Source organism: Scleropages formosus, chromosome 2, assembly GCF_900964775.1.
Source record: "Scleropages formosus chromosome 2, fSclFor1.1, whole genome shotgun sequence".
NCBI lineage: Eukaryota > Metazoa > Chordata > Actinopteri > Osteoglossiformes > Osteoglossidae > Scleropages > Scleropages formosus.
Genome location: NC_041807.1, coordinates 21,633,188 through 21,653,900, shown reverse-complemented (window position 1 = coordinate 21,653,900; position 20,713 = coordinate 21,633,188). Strand labels below are relative to the sequence as shown.

The following is a 20,713-nucleotide window of genomic DNA, read 5'->3' as shown; positions in this document are numbered from 1 at the left end:
ATTTTTTGCATAAGAACATATATATCAAAACAAGAGTTTATCCATCTGTTGTGTTCTTTTTAGCTTTGTGTTGTTTTTTGCTTTTTTCTCAATGTATTTTAATAAAACGGGTGGCTTGCGGCACAGTTTAAATCGGGAGGTGCCGTTATCAGTGCAAACACAGATCCCAGCTGCAGAAAGACGACACATTTGCAAAACAAGCATCTGCTAACACAGTACAGACCTCCGTGTGCATTTGCTGAATTCTGTCGCTGAAGGTGGCTCGCTTGCAGCATCCAGCCAGCCCTGTACTGTCTCGCCTCCCTCCTGGCAGATAAAATTCATACCCATGCTTATCTGTGGCAGGGGATGTGTTGGTGTGGATGAGAGAGAGAGGGAGAGTTTGGCATGCCAATGGTGGGGCATGGCTGTTTGTCTCCACTTGCACATCACTGCCTGCCAATCAGTGGCATTCCCAGAAAAGTGTTGACCCAGTCACCTTTCTGCACTAAAGCTGTTGACGTGGCAAGCCACAGCCACCATTACTCCTACTCTACCTACAGGGCCTGTTTGTTTGCCACACCACAGCCAGACCACTGTGCTCCTCCACCTCTGGCTGTTTGGTGGTTTCATGCACGAAGGGTCTTATTTCAAATGCCTAAAAGATTTTCAGTTTTGGCTCTTATGAGGTAGGATGGGCACCCTCAGAACTGCTGAGTCCCTGTAAACGTTCAAGGATGGTCTCATAACGCATCTCTTTCAGACCCATTCCTCACCTCATTTCCTAGCTGCTCTATAAACTTGCATCTCACCGTCTGTCACAATGACTTTTGTATTTCCTCTAGCTCAATATGCAACTACTTGTGAAATGTACACCCGTAAGAGCAGTGGTAATGGATAAATAGTTCTTCAGCAATCGCATAGCTGTATTTATAACTCTCTGTGTGTTGCTGGAATGTAGTTTTGTTTATCCTAAGCTGTAGAAACCTTTTCAGAAAAGCATCTGGGAAATGGATAAATGTAAATGCAAATGTAGTAGAAAGAAACCCCAGTGCCGTCAGGTCAGACATCCTGTCCGGTATTTAACAAGTTGTAAACTATCAATGATACCCAAATTATGACCATGGTCCAGGTTCAAGACTGTTCTTTCTCATGTAAATTAAATGCAGCCGTAATGCCGGAGACAAATGTAAGATGTTCAAGGGTGATACATCTGACACTGAACAGTTTTGTTGTACTCTCCGATTCATGTTAACTTCTCTTTCAAGGCTTCAAGTTGTGAATGAGCTTTAGCCAGAGCACTGTAGATGCTGGTGCACATTTAGCATGCAAAAGAAGGGAAAGTGTAAGATGGCTGGACCATGTAGAGGAATAACAATGTCACTCTGTGTTCCTGACAAGCAAATAATGTCGGAATAAGACCTTGTTCTTTACTCTGCAGTAGCAACAAAGTGTGGAACCTGTTTAGTTCCAAACAATCAGAACTTTTGTGAAAATGCAGTGTTGGATAGTTTTGTATTGTTTCTATAACTCAGACAGTTGGCAGAACTTCCTACTTTTTTCAATGTTGATTACGGCCTAAACTACCAAAAAGTAATTAGTAATGAATTTCTCTTCTCTTTCTAAAGACATTTTCTCAGCATACATTTGTTTTCAGCTCCTTACTGTTGAAAGTTTCAAAATATTTACTAATATGTCATTGGCATTTAATTGATTTTCTCTCCAGTTTTGTCCATTTTTATAAATTGTAACTCAATACTTTTCATTTGTGTAAATAATTCCCTATACCTCAATACATAATTTTACCCTTTTTGAGGTGCCCTGCTATCGTTTCAGCATCTTACTCTGACTCCTGTTCCTTTTACATCCATCACCGTACACTTTCTCTGCACCTTTTTAACTTGGCTGACCAGGTGGAAAGTACAATGTAAGTAAATCAGCAGGTTGGACTGCTTGGTATACAAGGCTCATTCCTTTCTAAAAAGTGGGCTCTATTTGATGTTTCCCTAGGCATTGTGTTTTAGTGTGAGGACTGGCATTTAACAAATAGCAGATGCATTTACCAAGGGTGATTTAGAAAGGTTACACTTTACCCATTTATATAGCTTAGTGTTTACTGGTGCAATAGAAGTCATACAGAAAGACCCTCTTGGGCTTTGAATCTTTAACGTTCTGATCAGGTCTTTCTGTACTACACTTCTTTTTGTAGCTGTACTATTCAGATCTTTCTCTACTATACACTTCTGTTTGTTGCTGTACACATACTTACTAGGTGTTGCTCTCACCTGCAGACTCCATATCCCAGCTGGTTTTATTACTATGCTTTTATTTCTGCATCACTGTACATATTATAACATTATTACAGTTTCATGTTAATAATAAAACTAATTTGCAAACAGTGGAAGAAATTTGCTTTTTATTATTTAGTACTTTTGTTGATAAAAGACATCAAAGCAGGGGAGCAACATTTCAAAAGCTGTATTGAGGAACTCTCTTCCATGGTCATCTTTTGCAGCCGTGAAAAGCATTATGCGATAGAAGCTCACATACTTCAAAGAATCTGTTGCAGATTGTTGGGCTGCGTTTTTTTTAAATCAGTTTCCTGCATCTTGTGATACAGTGTTCAGTGTTGACTGATAATAACAGCAGTACAGTAGGCTGTGTGAGATGTTTCAGGTATAAAAAAGCCGCAAGGGCATCAGGGTGTCTATGGAAATCTAGAATCAAAGACTGTTTGGATCATATCTGCCATACCGGGATTGTGACGCGTGTTATTGCAGGGATTGTAAAGAACTAATCGAAAGCATTGGTACTTGAAGTTTCCACGCCATCTTCCTCTTACACTTATTGAAAACAGACCTGCCCTACCACACGTTAATCCCCCTGTGAGGATAGAAAGGATTGCAGAACAGTAATGATTCATCTGATCTCATTTGGTCATACCTACATGTCTAGCTCCCTGGGAGAGGCCCTATCATGTCAAGTTGTCTTGAGGTTGACCTTAATATCGCTTTAAAAGAGAAATTGTGGAAACTATCATGCAGGGAAAAAGTACATAATCTAAATTAGGAACTGACTCTTTTGGGCTGTACAATAAAGCAGGTGTGTTTCATATATACTCAGCTAAACAAATCAATGAACCTGTAACTATAATCACTTGTTAGTCGATATATCAGTACTGGAGATACTGGCCCCTTCTAGATACAAGTCCTGTTAACATGCACAGAAGATATGATGAAGTCTTTATATGTGGTGTCAATGTATTATTGGCAATTCTTCTCATATATTTGCATGCTTCTCACTGTATGAAAGGTGTAAAAGGGTTTGTAATGTGCACACTGATTCCAATATGAAAACTGAGATTCATTTGATGGCATTTTTATTATTTATTTCTTCACTATATGATTCAGGTTCACATCAACGCATCTGTACACCAGTAATCCATAGTGTAATGGCCCCCATGCAATTACATCGCCATTCCCACTAGCAATTCAGAGGTCTGCTACTGCATTGTCCCTACTCTTTGTGGAATGCTAATGTATTCAATTAGCAAGCCGAGGTATTCCGACGCTGTTGTGTAATCCTTTCAGTCATCTCTCTCAAAGGAGAGCAAGCATGGCATGCATGCAGCCAAGTAGATCGAACAGCTGCACAGTATGACAGATGCCTCCATTGTCTCCCCAGCTCCCCCTCGGTTCACGAAGGTCCCTGTTGACCAGATCGGTGTTTCCGGTGGTGTGGTCTCCTTCGTGTGCCAGGCGACAGGTGACCCCAAGCCTCGCGTGAGCTGGAATAAGAAAGGGAAGAAGGTCAACTCTCAGCGTATCGAGGTGAGATGCTTCATCTATACATGAAGGAGATCTTACAGTGCTTTGGTTCCTACCCCAGAGTTAAAAAGGGTAGGATAATGAGTTCACCATTTCTTATTTTGCCCTAGATTACTGACTTTGGTTTAAGGTGTGCTGGTTTGCCATTGTAAAGAGATTTCATATAGATCTCGGATGCTTGTTAACTGCTGTCTGTTTCTGCGTTAATGAGCGGTGTATTTTTTATGAGGTTTGTTTGTTGTTTTTCATTGTTGGAGCACAGATGGCAAGCGTAAAGCCTTGATTGATGTTCAGTTTGCCTTAATTAAAACTTCCTTAAACTCCCACTGTATGTGAAAGATGGAACACTTGACGGGAAAAGACAAAGGTATTATAGCAGTGAACAAAATGAAAACTTTTTTTGTTTTCATTGGTAAAACCCCACGATTGTGGCCCATATAATTTTTCATCAGTTCAAATAAACATTTCAATTGATTTAGGTAACCTTAATTTCCCCAATGGTTTTTATTTTGCCATATACTCATTATTAACACTGAAACAATTTTTTCAAAGGACAAGAATAGAACTTGTCAAGGGTGATCAGATGATATGGTGACTTGACTGGTGGAATGATTTAATTAAAACTGCAAGGTAGCTGAAAAACAGGCAGACAGACACTGAGGTCCTTCAGGTTATTTCCTTATTCCTTACTTAAACATTCTTACATTGTTCTTTTCCTTCCAGACAATCGAGTTCGATGAGGGTGCAGGTGCAGTCCTGCGGATCCAGCCACTACGGGCGCCCCGTGATGAGAACATTTATGAGTGTGTCGCTGAAAACAGTGAAGGCGAGGTCACTGTCAATGCCAGACTGTCCATAATTCGAGGTGAGCAGCTGTACAGGTTCCCAGTTAATGGTGGCTGAAATTTGGGAGTGGGAAGGGAGCTTTTGAATGGCTCAGCCATTAATGATGCTCTTGCCAAGCTCCAGTGGGGTCCTATTGCTTGGACTGTGGTTTGGGACGAAACTCTATCAAGCTCTAAGCTTACACCCTACGTTTGAGTCAACCAGCATGGTGTATTCCACATCTGAAAGGCATCATTTAAAACCAGTGATTCCTTCATTATAACAGATTCCTTTTGCTACTGACAACTTTTCAATTGTAGTAATTTAGAATCACATATAAAATGAAATCAGTTTCTCAGGTTTCTGGTTGTAAAACATCTAAATGTATAGATTTGAGAAAGTTGTGTCTCCAGAGGTGAATTTTGTTTGTTGCAGTGTGGCATTTCATATGTATGCACCAGGAAGCTTGTGTAGATAGGCTTTGTGTAGAGTTTGATTAATCACATAAGGGGGACAGGAAGTCACAGACACATGTGAAGGCGGTCTGGAAGTGACAGAGACATGTGGTACAAGTTTCGTCAAACAATGATATCATCTTCACTAACTCTTAAAGCCCATGCAAAGGTAAGACTGCCACAAGGAAGTATAATCAAAGATAGCAAAGGACTTTTGACAGAAACTAGAAAATGGACTCCGATAACAGTTTCAATGGTGAAAGTGCAATGATTTTTCACAACACAAAGTAAAATTAAAACTGATACTTTTCAGTAATTAAATCACAAGTACGAATGCTGCTGCAAACGTAAGTCCTATTAAGTTGATTGCCAGTTAATAGTATGTCAGCTGTAGAACAGTCTGACAATTAGCATTTTGATTTGTGAGCTTTAAAAACAACCAGAGGGAAATAATTGCATTCCAAACAGGCCAAATACTTGGTGCCCAAGTTGCAGGAGGATCGTTTACAAAAACTACAAAATTTTTTAATTTGTTAAGGGGAACAGTCTCAAAGGTAATGATGACATTTGCAAAACAAACTGCAGTGGCAAAGAGCAACAGTGATCACAATTCAAAGCTATTTTAGAAATAAATTGACACTTCAGTCGCTAAATGACACAAACCTCAAAAATGACCAGAGTTGAATCAGCACCTCTGTGACCCATTTTCAAAAAAAAAAAAAAACTTTAGGTTGTGAGCATCACAAAACTACAATTTAGGGCAGAGCTGCCATTAAGAAACCACTTACTGTATATCCAAAGCCAATATACAAAGATGCATAACCTGGTGTAAGGAGCACAAACCTGAACCCCTGAGCAATGGAGAAATTAATATGGTCTTATCAGTTATCTTTGACCCTACTTTTTACATTCGTATTTGTCTATCTTTGGAGAAAGCCAAAGGATGCTTACAACCCACAAGGTCTGTTTCCAGCTATTAAACATGATGTGGGAGCCTAAATGGTATGGACAGTCATCTTCTAGGAGTCATTTGATCCAATGATTGCGGTGCTTATTCATATAATGGCATATTTCAGAGGACCAGGCGTACCCTATAGTGCAAACATTGTTCCCTCATGGTGTTCTCATAATCCAGGATGGTAAAACCCCATGAACATCAGGATGAAGTCAGATGTGTTCCATGGCCTACTCAGTCACCAGATATAAACAACATTGAACCCTTATGGGATTTTCTGAAGCACAGAGTGCAAAGTAGATTTCTATGTCCTTAGTTCCCCGAAGAACTTGTGGCTTTTCTTCTTGAAGAATGGTATAGTTTCCCATTACACACTGACTATGTGACAGTGTTCCAATAAGGACTGAAGCTGTTCCAGAGACAAGGAGAGGCCATACTCCTTATTAGGTCCTTGATATTAATATATTGTTTGAAGTTTCTCTTATTTTGTCCACACCTGTATGTTATAAGGGAGAACCAGTATTTGGCAATGCTGGGGACCAATGTTTGATCAGCTTAGGAGTTGTTGGAACCGTTTCTGAGTCGTGTTTATGCTGTGCAGCGAAGAGGCCGTGGTGCCAAAGGGCAGTTGCTAATCTATCCAGAAGTCTCCAACATGCAGTGCTTGCTGAGTGGCTTCCTGCTGTAGGCCCTAAGGAGAACAAGGAATGGTGCTGCACTGTAAATCCAGGAGATTTTCTTCCTCCCAATATGAAAAATATATTCTAGGATTTTTCCTGCATAGCCATGGGATAGCGCCGGTGTGGATCCAGGCAGTGATTGACCTGTGTTCAAATCCCACCTCCTGCAGTAGTACCCTTGAACAAAATATTTACCATAAAATTGCTCCAGTAAATATTTCTCTCCGATAAAAATGGGTAGTGGGGCATAGTAGAACAGCAGGTAAAGTAGGTAAAGCTGAGCTGCTTGGTATATGTGGGTTTGAATTCAACTCAGGGTTTGCAGAGTTTGCTTGTTCTTCTTGTGCTCATACCCTGCATATATTCATAGAAGAAACCAATGGCAACCCACTTCTGTTCTCTCACTTACCTGGAAAACCATGCAAATAATTGCTATGAGTTGGCTCATAACACTGCATAGAATTCATTGGAAGTCACTTTTAAGAAAAGTGTCTGCTAAATAAATAAATGTAAATGTATATCTAGATTTACATGTTTTTATCTTGCAGATGCTTTTCTCTAAAGTGACTTCCAATGAATTCTATGCAATGTTATCAGCCCACACACCTTATTCACCGAGGTGACTTCCGATGCTAATACTATATGCTACTTACAATGGGTCACTCATCTATAAATTAGTGGAACACTGATGTATGGATGAGTGACCCACACCATATATACAGTATATACTGTATATGGCACCATGTGGCAGCTTGCCCACCTGCACAGGAAATTTTGTTAGCACTCCATAGAGTAGGAAGAAAGTGGGTGTGTGTGGGGGAACAAGACCCAGAGAGGCTGGGTTCAGGGGTTGTGAATGTGACAGAGAGATGAGAAGAAATATACATATATGTACAGTATGTATATTTCAGATTTTTCTCCAAGCCCAGATGGGAGGAGGAGGCAGTGTCTGGAATGTCCTCCACCCCTCTTGCCTGCTGACGCGATGTAAGGAAAAGCTTGGGCCAAAATGTATGCCCCCTCTTATTTATACATTTCTTTATGTTCGCCATCTGTCGTGCTGAATGCCGGAGCCGGCAGTCTGTTAGCTACTGCCTGGGACACAGACCAAATGCAGGGCTATTGTACCAAGCCAGGCTTGCATGGAAATCTCGGCCTTGGCACGAGCTGGGTGGCTGCATAAGATGAGCAGGAGGGTGGCACCATGCCCATCTGCATAGAGATTTTCGTCAGCACGTCCATAGAGTAGAAAGAGTGTGTGTGTGTGTGTGTGTGTGTGTGTGTGTGTGTGTGTGTGTGGGAAAAGACATAGAAAAGGCTGGGTTCAGTGGTTGTGAATGTGACAGAGAAATGAGAAGAAACCCGCACAGGTATTCACACACATACACACAAATAAGGTCTGGGGCATCCACAGACATTGCTCAAGGGTGTGAAAATAAGTGAATGACATACATAGACTTATGGGTGATACTTCCTTTAAATGAGTCCAGCACAGGAATGCTACTGAGTGATGGAAGATCCTTTTTCTTCATTGCAGACTGATTGCAGTTTGTGTACTGGTTATAGCTCTCATCTTAAATTTACATTTATTTATTTAGCAGATGCTTTTCTCCAAAGCAACTTCCAGTGAACTCTATGTAGTGTTATTAGCCCACGCACCTTTTTCTCCAAGGTAACTTACACTGCCATGTACACTTCTTACAAAGGGTCACTCATCCATACATCAGTGGAACACACACACTCTGGCACTCTCACACACTGTGGGTGAACCTGCACCGCATGTCTTTGGACTGTGGGAGAAAACCCATGCAGACAGACTGAGCAGGGATTGATCCCACATCCTCTCGCACCACCCAGGCACTGTGAGACAGCAGCGCTACTCACTGTGCCACTGTTCCACCCGTCTTATGCTTAAATGACCCAGGTTCAAATCCCAGCTGTCAATTTAGTACCCTCACTCAAGGTACTTCCCCTGAATTGCTTCAGTTAAAATAATCCTGCTATATAAATGGGTAAATCTTTTTAAGAACCTTATCATTGTATGTTGCTTTGGATAAAACCCGTCAGCTAAATAAATGTAGACGTGATGCCAGAGCCAGAAGTTTTCCGTCTATTCCATCCCACCCTTTCTGATCCCTGTTGTTGGATATCCATGAATCCCTACAGTCTTTCAGCTGATGTTGTTAGTAAAGGGAGGCTTTACTGTCCCTCTGCTTTTTGCTGGGCTTAATTTCCCACAGCCTTCTGGTTGCTCATGGTAAACTGAGCCGAATGCCTAAGATCTGCCATCTGTGTTATTAACACGTCCTGACGTCCCCAGAGGGTCCCTGAAGAGCCAAAGAGAGATGAGGAACAGACACCTGCATTTTCCCCTGTTCTCTCTTTCTTACTGTCTCTCTGCTTGCCTCTTCCCTTCTGTCCCCTCTCTACAAATCTGTTTCCCTATTTCCACATCTCCTCTTCAGTAAGCAGATAACACCAGACTGCTGCAAGCCATTACAAAAATAAAAGCTAATGCTAGTGAACCACTTGAATTATTTTTTAAATGGCATTTCAGCAAGCAGTACACAATAGTTATTTTATCGCACTTTCGTATCACTCACGGTGCCAGATTTAACCACTCCTGTCTGTATAAATATTTGTCTGGGTCTCAGTCTCAGCTGTGCCTGATCATACTTTGCAGTTCAAACATCTTAAAGATCCTAACATATTTACTGTATATATAGTTATTTATCTTTTAATGTATTATTCCCGGGGGTGCGGTGGCACGGTGGGTTGGACCACGGTCTTGCTCTTCAGTGGGTCTGGGGTTCGAGTCCCGCTTGGGGTGCCTTGCGATGGACTGGCATCCCGTCCTGGGTGTGTCCCCTTCCCCTCCGGCCTTACGCCCTTTGTTACCGGGTAGGCTCCGGTTCCCCGTGACCCCATATGGGACGAGCGGTTCTGAAAATGTGTGTGTGTGTATCATTCCCAAGCATGATTTTATCAGTTCTTAACCTGATTAACGTATAGTGTATTTGGTGTATATAGCGTACTCGTCAAAATTTCTTTGTGTAAAAGCTTACATTAACATTCTCTTTTGAGTGTAGAGCCTTAATCTCTTGGGTATATATGTGTATTTACTCTCTCTCTGTCTTTCGCCTCTCTTCTTTCTTCTGTCTCTATGTCGCCATCATTTTTTCTTCATTCCTCTCTCTCCTACTTTCTCTTGCTCCTGGCTCCTGGCCCAGCTTGGCACTCTGTCCCCATGCCAGCTCTGGCTCTTGCGCACAGTCCAGACTATCGCAAACAGCAGCCCAGGTACCACCATCTGCCCACTCACTCAGAGTGACAGATCCGCCTTTGCCCTACAACATCCCACCCCCATCACCTACCTTCACACCTTTTCACTTTTCTCAGAGTGTTAGAACACTACTTGAGAGGGAGTAAGAATAACGTATGCAGGTGAGAAGTGTCTGCATGACACAGGTGACCTGTGATCCCCACCAGCTGGGAGGTGTGCATGGGGAGGTCGCCCTCTGGCTCCTCATCCACAAGGCGCATGTGACATGAGCTTCGTCGGTGTGGGGAAGCGTTGCCCTTGGCGACAGCCGGGGGACAAGTGCCTTCGCCACAGGCACCGCCAAACGTTGTGGTAATTAAATGCTGTCCTGGAAAACGAGCCGACTTTGGTCTGGTGTCTTCGTTTCATTTTAATTGGGCTGTCCTCGTCCTTCGCTGCCAGAATCCATTCATTAGTCCTGCGCCATCGAGAACTTCGCTAAATGCTCTGTCACCTCTGAAATGTAGCTTTTTGATGAATATGGTGTATTCTTATCACTGCTGTTTTCTAAAACCTTTTATTCCTATTGTTTTAACATAAAGGTTCACTCACACACACACGCACACACACACGCATTTTCAGAACCGCTTGTCCCATACGGGCTCACGGGGAACCGGAGCCTACCCGGCAACACAGGGCGTAAGGCCGGAGGGGGAGGGGACACACCCAGGACGGGATGCCAGTCCGTCGCAAGGCACCCCAAGGGGGACTCGAACCCCAGACCCACCGGAGAGCAGGACTGTGGTCCAACCCACTGCGCCACCGCGCCCCCACGTAAAGGTTCAATTTCTGCCATTAAACTAAAAAAAAAAAGAAATAAATTCAAATCCTGAGTTTTAAGAATTCAAAAGTTTAGCCATCTTATTTTGTCTTTAGTCTTTGGTCATAGCTACGATTTTTAATGTGTGCTTTTGCTGTACATATACCGTCCACTTCCCATGATGTTTCGGCACCACGGCTCCACAATGGGAGGCACAGGAAAATTAGATCCCGGGTCTTCAAGGCCTCAGATAATAAATATTAAAGTACAAGTAAGAGGCACAGCAGAGCCAGATCTAGCATGCTTAATGCAGAAGAACGGAGACGGGGGACGCCCTGCCCCAGGGGCTGCTGGGTATTAGCGGCTGCACGATTTTAAAGCCTGTTGCGAATGATTCAGAGTAACAGGCCGTGACTGATTACCACTCTCGCTATATTCCTTCAAAAAGCAGGAGCGCATCAAGGGGCTGGAGGGTTCCACCACGCTGAGGCTGCGGGCAGCCTTGCTTTTGCCAGTGAGAATACAAAAGCGAGCACATGTGGCCATGCACACTGCACAGGTTTGGACAATCAGAGCAGCTTTTCACATTGGTCCACCATCTCCATATACACTAAACATCAGAGAGATGTGTGGTATTTAAGGTCACTGTGTTAACAGCTGATCCTTACTTTTCTTGCACAGCTGATCCTTACTTTTCTTGCACTTCTTGTTACTGGCTAAGAGTACAACTGTTATCAACTCCATAAGTGTGGGAGCAGTACAGTATATGGAGTTTGTTTCTGAAGAAACAATTTCTTTTTTCATTTTAGTGTAAAAATATGGCCTCAAAGTGTTTTGTTATAGAGTGACAGGTAGAATGGTGGATAGGGCTTTACATTTACAATTAAGTCCCATGCGGCCACTTTTGAACAGAGTAGCTCAGGTTATATTCCAGTACCCAACTAGGGGAACCACTCAGATGCTTGACTTGGCTTTATGGTGCTTTTTCATACCCACGTGTGGAACAAGCTCAGTTCTGCTTGCTATTTTCTTGCACTGTTAAATTAGAAAAAAAGATAAAACTTAAAGTAAAAAGGAAAAAGACTTAAGTTCCAGTGCTGTTTAAGCATTATTTTAAATGTGTGGAGAAACACCTGAACTTTACATTTAAATCTTTGCTGAAGTTTGTGCCTCTCAATTATCCTGAGGCTCCCCAGATGGGAGAGTGAGCGCTGTGTCAGCATCATTATCATACAGTGCTGTTTGTAATGTCAGGTTTTGCCACTTGTGGAGCTTCCCAGCTAATAGGGTGCTGGTTAAGAGCTTTTACTGTAATTGTAAGTTTTGGTTTAGTGAAATGCACTGTTGAAGCATTAAGGTGGCATGATGTGTTTTTTGTGTCTGTGATGTTTTTGAATGTATTTTTCAGTTCATCTGAGGCCTTTTTGGCTAATGTGTAAATTCCATTGTGCTAAGTCTGATTATAGGTTACTGCACCTCAGTATATGAATTAATATTGTGACCCTGCTGGCCAGTTTAAATGTCCAAAGGGAGGCTTTGCTGTCCCTTTTTGTTTTTTTTTTTGTTTTTTTTGCTGCACTTAGCTTCCCATTGCCTTCTGGTTGCTCATGGTAAATGGAGCCAAATCTGCTGTATTGTGCCTAAGCAGAAGAGGGAGAAAGGGCTGTGGGTAGGACTCAACCACTGAGTACTATTTTGTGGTGGAAGGCGACAGACACTATTCGATTTTTTGATTGCATTAGTACACATCCAGCTATATTTGCCTTATGTATTATCTGTAGCTCAGGTTCATAAACAATCTGAATACCTACCTCAGATGTGTTCAGCTGCTCCATCTTGTTCGGTTAAAGCTTTTCCTGTGTTGCTAAAGATCTGTTTTTGATCATACAATAAATAAAAATATCTTGTTCAGTACCTCAAGATCCAAGAAAATTCAGGGTGTCATATCTTTGGTGATGAGGGCCAAGTTCAAATCATTATAATATGAGACCTTTAAAATAAGGTGTGAAATTTCAGTGTTTACTTACACCGTTAATACCTTGAGCCGTTCCTTTGATGAGACTCAGCCTCAAGCAGTTTGGATTGACATGTCTGGTTTTGACTGAAGCTGTGTGTTTCTGTTACCTACTACTGATATCTGGCACACAGCTGTACTCACTATTTCAGGTAGCAGGCGACAGCAGGAAGCCGCCTCACTCTCTGCTCATCAGCTCGATGGATGGAAGTCATTGGGGGGCCCCGCTAGAAAGAACTGTGTTTGATGACTGTACCGCCGAACCCTCAACAATGCTTTCATTCGGCCTGCCAACACTTTTGTCAGTATATCCCAATCAAGTCAAGTTTATTTTCTATTTTTATCTAAAAATCGACACTTTGCCAGAATATAAGAATGACACAGACTTGCAACGAAAATATTTGCAGAAGAGTGAAATAATTGTTATTTGTGGTTCTTATCCATTGGAACAGAGTAGTTGAAGTTATCAGAAGCAAAACACCATCTCCTCTTGCTGCTTGAGTCACCATTTTCTCCCTTCTTCCTTCCATCCAGAGGACTCATTAAGTGTGGAGTTTGTTTCTCACTATATCGTGCTCTCATACCACAATGAAGAGAATGCAGTTTTGCTTTTTTGAGCGGCTTCATCTCACCAATGTCTCTTGGGGTAGAAATAACAGGAATTTAGGCCCTTCTAGCCATTTGATCCTGGCTACCCGGAAAGTAGTAACAAGGCCTGATTTGGCAGAGCCAAGTGTGAGGGGTAGTGATGTGAATGGCTGAATTGTAGGTCCTTGGTGGCTACTGGATCTCCTTCCATCTACCATCAATTCATGTAGTGGCTACTCAAACAGAAACTCTCCATCCTATGCCCAGAGGAAAGGTAAAGTCAAAAGTGAAGTTTTTTGTCAAACATTGGTGCTTCCCTTTTTTCTGCATTTTTATTTTTCTAATTTTAGTAGACTTAGTTAGAGCTGATATCTAATCTGTGGAATTACCTCTCTGGGACTAAATTGATGCATGATTGTTTTGTGTTTCTGGCAGCTAACTGCTCAGTTTAGCAACTGCATTATTGAACCTTACTGCTTGCTACTGAAAAAAGGTCAAAATCTCGAGACTGATGTTTTTGTCAGATTTTTCCCATGTGAGAATGCAAACATCTCATGTAGCAGTAGTCTTTAGCCAAAAGTCACATGCTAAGATGGTGAAATGCTTCTTTCTCACATATGTGGGACTTTGGGAGGGGAACATCCCTCTCCCACCACCATGAACAAACCTGTTCACCAAGAGGAGTGAACAAACATTGTGAATTCCAGATGTACCCCTCATGAGAGCAAAGTCACAATATGAGTCTCTGCACATTTCTACATCAATTGCAATACCCAAGCAACAGAGGAAACATCTCCTTCCAGTTCTCTTCTCTATTCCACTCTGTTTGGCCCTTTCACTTGAAAATGTTGTTTAGGCAGGTTGCAAGAACATGGTTCTGGTCAGTTATATTTATGTTATGATCACATTTATTGGCTCGGTTGACACTTTTCTCCAAAATGACATAGATTTATTTACCTGATTATACAGTTGAGGAATTATTACCAGACTGGGTACTAAAGCAAGAGGTAGGATTGGACCCTGAGTTCTTCCTGCCCCGTATTCACATAGAACACCTTGGGTAATTGTGTATGTGTTTAAAATTTAGTTTGCTAAATCCTGATACTTTTTCACCTAGCTGGGTGAAAAAAGAGTAACAGCAATCTGTGTCTTGCATGAAGATTCCCTTAATTCCAGAGCTCTCATTTAAGAGAATGCTCTTTCTGACAGGTGATATTTAAACAAGAATCAGCTCATAGGTGCTGAACTGCAGGTGGTGTGTGCACAGCTGGGCCTGTGCACCAGACCGTACTATACAAACATCTGCTTCTGAACAGCCCTTATTTGAAAAAGCAGTGTCTGGAGAATGTCTAGATGGCACTCACATATGTACAAGTTCCAGCATGTTCTTGCTGTATAAATTGCATGGGGTTTAACTGGCTGAACGGTTGGATTGGCACCTGTCAGAGCTGCATGACAGCTTGTCATTGCGGAGGTCTGACAGCTAAGTCTGGCAGGTACCTGAGGAGCAGAAAGAGGTAAAGTGTGCAAGAAGGGTAGCATGTTCATTCTCCTTCTGTGTTCCTCGAACATTTGTCTATCACAGTAAATGACTGGCATTACATGTGAAATCAGCCATTTGCTCTGGGTCAGAAATTGGTACTATAAAACTCTGACCCCCCTCTCTGTACTAATGGCTCTGTAAGTAATTCTGAAGGAGCCATTAGCCTGATTGTTCATTGAAAGTGCTCCAAATTGCTCAGTCTTATTTACAAGGAACAAAAGTTACCATTGTCGCACGTCTTTTGTTCTTCTTCCACAGAAAAGCCCCTTTGAGCCTGCGCTGTCATGTGCTCTCTCTCCCAGGTCCCCATTGTTATCATTCCAGCTGTTTCCTTTCTAAGTAATTGATACCCCACCCCACCAACAAATGTGGCTACGCTTGTCATTTTAATGTTATTTATTTATCCATTTACCCTTTCCCCTTTTGAGCCACAGGTCCCTTGGCCACCAGCCAATCTGATGGCACCCTTTCCCTGTCAAGTTTAACATGGTTGTCCAAATGAGCAGATACAAGCAACTGATGGACTACAGGCCATTCATGGAATACTCTTCAACCCATGTTTCATTGTGAAAAGCTCTCATTTGCAGTGGCATTAACAAAGGCATAACCTGCACAATGGCTAGCAGTATAATTGCACATACAAAACGCAACCAAAGACAGCAGCCCTATAATCACCCGTATACTGTAGCTTCACCACTATATCCATTTCAGCATTTAGAAATGTAGTAAAATAGATCTTTGAGAACTGAGTTATATTTATTAAGGAGGCTTTGACTGAGGCTTTTTTTTAAACCCAACCTTCTCTGCAGTAGTCCACAAAACAACCACTAGAAACTGATAGGTTTCATTTCAAATGAATTATCCTGTTCTTTCATCACTCTTGGCTGACTTCATAGGCTAGTGAAAGAACAATGTTTCAACAAGAGCTGTGAACACAAAGGTCTCTTCTCTGACAATACCTTCATTTATTTTGAGGTAATTTATTTTGGTATTTTTCCACCATTAAGGCATGTTGCACAATTAAGCACAGGTATTTTAAACAATAAAAGTCAGCCCATTTTTAGCATAACACCAGAACATGAATGCACTGACCTGATATTCATGGGAAAAGAGCACAACACTGCAGTAAAACCAAGTCTGTTGATATTTCATGTCGGATGAATGGGTAATAGAGTGTTGCAGTTCACTGGCCTCTTAACACCATGCCGACACTTTCCTGTTATTCACTGGCCTCAGTACAGGCTATAATGGAATCAGTTAGGAATACCATGGAACTTGGGAACACACTCCCATTCCTTGATAGCAGTGCCAGCTGTCTTCTACATGTTATTCTACAACTGCACCACTGCAGAATGTGTTACTAAAGTTTAATTACCTCCTCTATTGTACCCCACATTGATGGAAAGACCTGTATCTCTTAAAATACCTGCTGCTGAACTTCTGCTTGGCAGATTCCAAAATTCCAACTTTTAAAGTTCTTAATATTTGTACATTTGTATTGATTCTAAAATATTTGTAGATTCTACAACATTCGGGTAAGAGTAAGAGAGTCAAGTGTGACTCATGGCAACTGCTTGCATGGTTTTCTTGGTAAGGAAGGGTATGGAAGTGGTCTACTATTGTCTCTTCCACATGTTTTTGGATTGTGAAAGCAGGGAAAAATTGCAGACTCCACAATTCAACTGAATTCAATTCAATTTATTTTTACAGAGTGCTTTTCTCACGCAGTGACACAGAGCGCTTGAACACAGGCATAAGGCAAAGAAACAAATACATCAGACAAAGAAACAAGACAGTTGACTACACACACACACACACACACACACACACACACACACATTTTCTGAACCGCTCATCCCATATGGGGTCGCGGGGAACCGGAGCCTACCCGGCAATACAGGGCGTAAGGCCAGAGGGGGAGGGGACACACCCAGGACGGGACGCCAGTCCGTCGCAAGGCACCCCAAGCGGGACTCGAACCCCAGACCCACTGGAGAGCAGGACCCTGGTCCAACCCACCGCGCCACCGCGCCCCCCTCACAGTTGACTACAGACTTGCGTAATACATTATCAATGTTTTTATAAAGCAATAAGTATGCCTACTGGCCACAGAGGAAAGGAACAAAAGACTCCCAATTTAAAGTCAAGGGAGAAAAATAAAACCACCGGGGGTTGAAGTACCAGTAGCTGCCCACCCCTTCTGGGCATTTTAGATTAAACAAGACTTCTAAGTCTGTTTGCAGGTAATAATGGCATTGTTGCTGTATGATAGCTTGATTTCCCAGTTCAGCAAGATACGTCTTGTCCATCATGGCGGTTGGTCATCGTCTTCAGTCAGCATGGGGTGCTTCTGTAACAGCCAACTGGCCTCCCCAGGTCTTATTGTAGGGAAACAATTCTCAACAAGAAGACATTGTTAGTAATTTATAACTTAAAGAAGTAAGTTCAACACTTTTTGATACAGAGGTGGGGAAAACAGAAACACAGCCAAGTGGAATTAAATTTTGTGGTGATATATCCGAGTGAACATGTAAGTCTTTAGTCTGGATTTGAAGACTGAGGCAGACGGGGCATTTCTGACAGTAACTGGTAGAGTATTCCACAGTTTAGATGCTCTATAGCTAAAGGCACAACCTCCTACTGAGGTCTTATTGATCACAGGTACTCTAAGGTAACTCGCATCGAGTGACCAAAGACATTGTGCTGGGATATAAGAATCAATAATCTCACAAAGGTAAGTCAGAGCAATGCCATGTACTGCCTTATAGGTCAGAAGTAGGATTCTATAATCAACTCTAAGTAAGGCCAATTCAATCCACAATCCCTGAATTCTTTGCAAACCTACTTTTGACCAAGCAGCTCAGAGGCTGTGAGGTATTGGCATTACTTTCTGTGCCATAATGCAATGCAAAATTGAGCATTATACCAAGGAACTATGTAACATCTTTAGTGTTACTCTTTGTGCTGAAGTCCATACATTCTACATTCACAGTATTGTTTGACTTACAATGTGCTTTATGCAATTTTTGTACATGGCTGCTGGAGGTGTAAACACATGTCCATTTCAATGTCTATTACATGATCCGTTCTCAGTGTTCCACTCTTACACATAATATACATCACTCTTGTACATGTTTATAGGCAGGGATTTCCACAACCAGTCACACTACAGCCACCTAACCTGAAGTCTAAAGCCTCTGCAGAGAGAGTGTGTTCCACTGGTGTATGGATGAGTGACTGCCATGTTCTCGTCCGGAAGTAGAAGGCGGACTCAAATGCAGAGCACGCAGGAGTTTGAGGGACAGGACAGGAACCGTGGTCAGGGACAGGCGTAGGTCTTCGTACTGCAAACGTCGTTTATTGGGAAATCCAGAATCGTTGTCGGTGAATACAGGCGATAGGTCAAACACGAAAACACGGATCAAAACACAGGAAGGTAGGGGTCACGGGAGAAGGAGTCGGGCGGGTGGACTGGGAACAAGGATGAAAGCGAGGAGCAGGCTCACTCAAGCAGCCGCGCTGGCTGGGTCGGCGAATAAGGTTCCGCGTCCTTCTCCGTTTGTTTTTGCCTTATATCTTGTCAGGTCCAGGTGTATCTGATTATGGTGATGGCATGGGTGTAGCATGACCCCCCCTTCCAGGAGCGGCTCTAGACGCTCGCCTGGGACCCGGGGGGCAACCACGGGGCCGGGGAGCGGGCCGACCCGGATGTGCCCTGTGAAAATCAGAAATAAGGCCAGGATCCAAAATATCATGGGCTGCCACCCAACTGCATTCCTCCAGCCCATAACCCTCCCAGTCCACAAGGTACTGAAGGGTCCCTCCGCGGCGACGGGAATCCAGGAGCGCCCTTACGATGTATGCAGGCCCACTCCCGTCGGGCAAGGTTATGGGAGAGGGAGGTGCTGGTTGCGGCTGATGGAGAGCAGTGGCCATGGGTTTCAGGAACGACACATGGAAAGAGGGGTGTACACGCAAATGCCGGGGTAGTTGCAGCTGATAGGTGACAGGAGTGACTCACCGTATAACCTTGAAGGGTCCCAAGTACCTAAGGCTAAGTTTTTTGGACATGTACGGTCCTTGTAAGCCGCGGGTGGATAACCATACCCTCTGACCTGGGAGGATGGAGAGCGGTCGTCATCGTCTGTCCTCCTGGTGTTTTAATTGTGACTGGTGATGGAGAAGATGATTGCGCACAGCTTTCCATACCGTCTGGCTGTTCTTGTACCAGGCATCCACCGCGGGCACATCACTGGGTTCCAGATGCCATGGAAATAACGGCAGTTGGTACCCTAAAATACACTGGAAAGGTGAGTGTCCAGTCGATGAGTGAGTGAGGGTGTTGTGGGCGTATTCTGCCCAGAGCAAGTACTGCACCCACTGCTGGGGATTACCCAAACAGTAGCTTTGGAGAAATCGACCAATGTCTTGTTGGAGACGCTCCACTTGCCCGTTGGCCTGGGGGTGGTAGCCAGAAGTCAGACTCACCATAATCCCTAGCTTTCTCCAGAATGCCTACCAGATCCATGAGGTGAACTGAGGTCCTCGGTCGGAGATGATGTCCTCGGGCAGACCGTAAAGCCGGAAAACATGGTGGAAGAGGAGCTCGGCGGTTTCGAGAGCAGTGGGTAACTTTGGTAAAGGAACCAGGCGACAACCCTTAGAGAAACGGTCAAGGATGGTCAGGATTGTGGTCTTACCTTCTGAACTGGGGAGGTCGACTAAGAAGTCGAGTACTATGTGTGTCCAGGGACATCTTGGGATGGGCAAGGGCTGTAGGAGTCCTGCACGTTTCTGGGTTGGAACCTTTGTTTGTGCACAAACAGGGCAAGCCCGGACATAGTCTTGCACATCCTCCTTGAGGGACGGCCACCAGTATTGCCTCTGCAGCTGCTCTTGAGTGCGGCTGAAGCTGGGATGTCCTGCAGCTGGGTGATCGTGGGCCCATTGGAGCAGCGTCTTTCGTCTCCCTGGAGGAGCATATTGCTTACCCACCGGTCCTCCTGGAGGTACTGTGGATGGATCTGGTTGTGGCCCTTGGTTGACATCCCATAGCACTGGCCCCACCACACAGGTCCTGGGCAGGATATAGTCAGGTTCACCAGCGGGTGGTCTCTCCTCATGTAGGCGCGAGAGAGCATTCGCTTTGGTGTTTTTCGTCCCAGGCCTGTAGGTCACCGTGAAGTTAAACCGAGCAAAAAAGAGCGCCCACCTGGCTTGCCGAGAGTTTAAGCGTCGGGCACTCTGCAAGTACTCGAGGTTCTTGTGATCGGTTAGTATCAGAAAGGGATGCTTTGCACCTTCCAACCAGTGACGCCATTCTTCTAATGCCAGTTTCATGGCTAACAGCTCCCGATTCCCGATGTCGTAGTTGCGTTCGGCAGGAGACAATTTCCTAGAGAAGAAGGCACAAGGGTACATTTTCTCCGGCTTACCCTGGCGTTGGGAAAGCATAGCGCCTACCCCAGTTTCCGATGCGTCGACCTCCACGATGAATGGGAGTTCTGGATCTGGTTGGTGTAAGATGGGCGCTGAGGTGAAGCGGCGTTTGAGCTCATCGAATGCCTGTTGAGCCTCTGGGTTCCATGGGAGTCTGTATGATTTCGTCGCTGTTAATGCAGTTAGCGGGGCAGCAATCAAACTGAAATTCCTTATGAACCGGCGGTAGAAGTTGGCAAACCCTAGGAATCGTTGTAAGGCCTTTGTAGTGGTCGGACACGGCCATTCTAACAATGCACGTACCTTACCCGGATCCATGGCGAATC

The 20,713-nt window shown here is 43.6% G+C and overlaps 1 protein-coding gene across 6 annotated transcripts in view; it reads left to right on the top strand.

Annotated features, from left to right (window-relative positions):
• Nucleotides 1-20,713, top strand: part of LOC114912536 (receptor-type tyrosine-protein phosphatase S-like) — a 150,168-nt gene that overhangs the window by 106,876 nt on the left and 22,579 nt on the right. For all 6 annotated transcript variants that reach the window (XM_029259771.1, XM_029259773.1, XM_029259766.1 and 3 more), the window contains 2 exons: nucleotides 3,664-3,809; nucleotides 4,530-4,671. In XM_029259771.1, coding sequence (XP_029115604.1) covers nucleotides 3,664-3,809; nucleotides 4,530-4,671 — 288 coding nt within the window. The remainder of the gene's footprint in view (nucleotides 1-3,663; nucleotides 3,810-4,529; nucleotides 4,672-20,713) is intronic.